At 52.2% G+C, this 1,556-nt stretch overlaps 1 protein-coding gene across 1 annotated transcript; it reads left to right on the top strand.

The window, feature by feature from the left end:
* The first annotated feature begins 6 nt into the window (after positions 1–6).
* On the top strand, positions 7–1,550 carry LOC103150208 (microtubule-associated protein 1A-like). Its single transcript, XM_007569722.2, has one exon. The coding sequence runs from the start codon at positions 43–45 to the stop codon at positions 1,297–1,299; it is 1,257 nt and encodes a 418-aa protein (XP_007569784.1). The 5' UTR covers positions 7–42; the 3' UTR covers positions 1,300–1,550.
* The last annotated feature ends 6 nt before the right edge of the window (positions 1,551–1,556 follow it).

The following is a 1,556-nucleotide window of genomic DNA, read 5'->3' as shown; positions in this document are numbered from 1 at the left end:
CTGGAGCAGAAATGCACTGTCCTGAGGCAGAAAAATACCACCATGGAGCAGAAAAACACCACCCTGCAACAGAAAAACACCACCCTGGAGCAGATAAACACCACCCTGCAGCACAAATGCACCACCCTGGGACAGGAAAATACTGTCTTGGAGCAGAAAAATATCGACCTAGAGCAGGAGAATGCTTCCCTGAAGATGGAGAACGCCAGCCTGGAGCAGAAATGGATTACTGTGGAAAATAAAAACACCACCCTGGAGGAGGAGAACGCTGCCCTGAAGCTGGAAAGCACTGCTCTGGAGCAGAAAAACACCGACCTAGAGCAGCTCAATGCTGCCTTTGAGGTGACAAACGCCACACTGGAGCAGGAGAAGACCGACCTGGAACAGAGAAACACTGCCTTAGAGCAGAGAAACACCACCTTGGAGCAAATAAAGACCGCCTTGGAGCTGACAAATGCTGCCCTGGAGCAGGATAATGCCGCTCTGGAGCGGGAGAACACCGCCCTGGAGCAGAAATGGATTACTGTGGAAAATAAAAACACCACACTGAAGGAGAATGCCACCCTGAAGCTGGTAAGGACTTCTCTGGAGCAGAGAAACACCACCCTAGAGCTGGAGAATGCTGCCTTTGAGCTGACAAACGCCACCCTGGAGCAGGAGAAGACCGCCCTGGAACAGAGAAACACTGCCTTGGAAGAGAGAAACGCCACCTTGGAGCAATTAAAGACCGCCTTCGAGCTGACAAATGCTGCCCTGGAGCAGGAGAACGCCACCCTGGAGCAGAGAAATACCGCCTTGGAGGAGAGAAACATCACCTTGGAGCTGAGAAGCATCGCCCTGGAGCGGAACAACACCACCCTGGAGCGGAACAACACCACCCTGGGGCGGAACAACACCATCTTGGAGCGGATGCACACCCAACTGGCGGAGGAAAACAACTACCTCAGCCAGGCAAACAACATCTTGGAGGAGGAAAACAACTCCCTGAAGGTCATCCTGCAGCAGAGAAGCATCACCTTTGAGGAGGAAAAAACCGTCTTGGAGCGTATAAACACTGACCTGGAGCTTCAAGTGAAAAAGCTGAATCATAGGCTGAGGAACAGACAGGAGCAGCAGAACCAGCAGGCATCTGAAGAGGAAACTCATGAAGACAGCCAGTCAGTTTCAGACCAGCCAGAGTCGGTTTCAGACCAGCCAGAGGAGCAGCCATCTGTTTTCAGACGTGCGGTCAGAGGCTTCTCCAATACACTGGTGAAAATGTACAAAACTGACAATCTCAGGTACTGGATTGAACTATGATACTTCGAAATAAAGAAGTGTCATGAGGCCTCCACACTTTATGCTTGATTGTCGGTGGCATAAAAGCTTGAGGACAGCAGGACTGCGGTGTCAGGGGAGCTTCACACTTGGGGACTGATCTCCAGAGCTTCGTGGTGAGTCCTGTCGGTTTCCCGACTGACTTCCGGAGCTTCGTGGTGAGTCCTGTCGGTTTCCCGACTGACTTCCGGAGCTTCGTGGTGAGTCCTGTCGGTTTCCCGACTGACTTCCGGAGCTTC

Source organism: Poecilia formosa, unplaced genomic scaffold (genome assembly GCF_000485575.1).
Source record: "Poecilia formosa unplaced genomic scaffold, Poecilia_formosa-5.1.2 Scaffold6, whole genome shotgun sequence".
Taxonomy (NCBI): Eukaryota; Metazoa; Chordata; class Actinopteri; order Cyprinodontiformes; family Poeciliidae; genus Poecilia; species Poecilia formosa.
Note: the sequence above shows the minus strand (reverse complement) of the source record. Positions and strands in the feature narration are given on the sequence as shown.

Excerpts from the sequence above, each read along its gene's own strand:
- LOC103150208 (XM_007569722.2), top strand. The coding sequence starts at position 43 with ATGGAGCAGAAAAACACCACCCTGCAACAGAAAAACACCACCCTGGAG.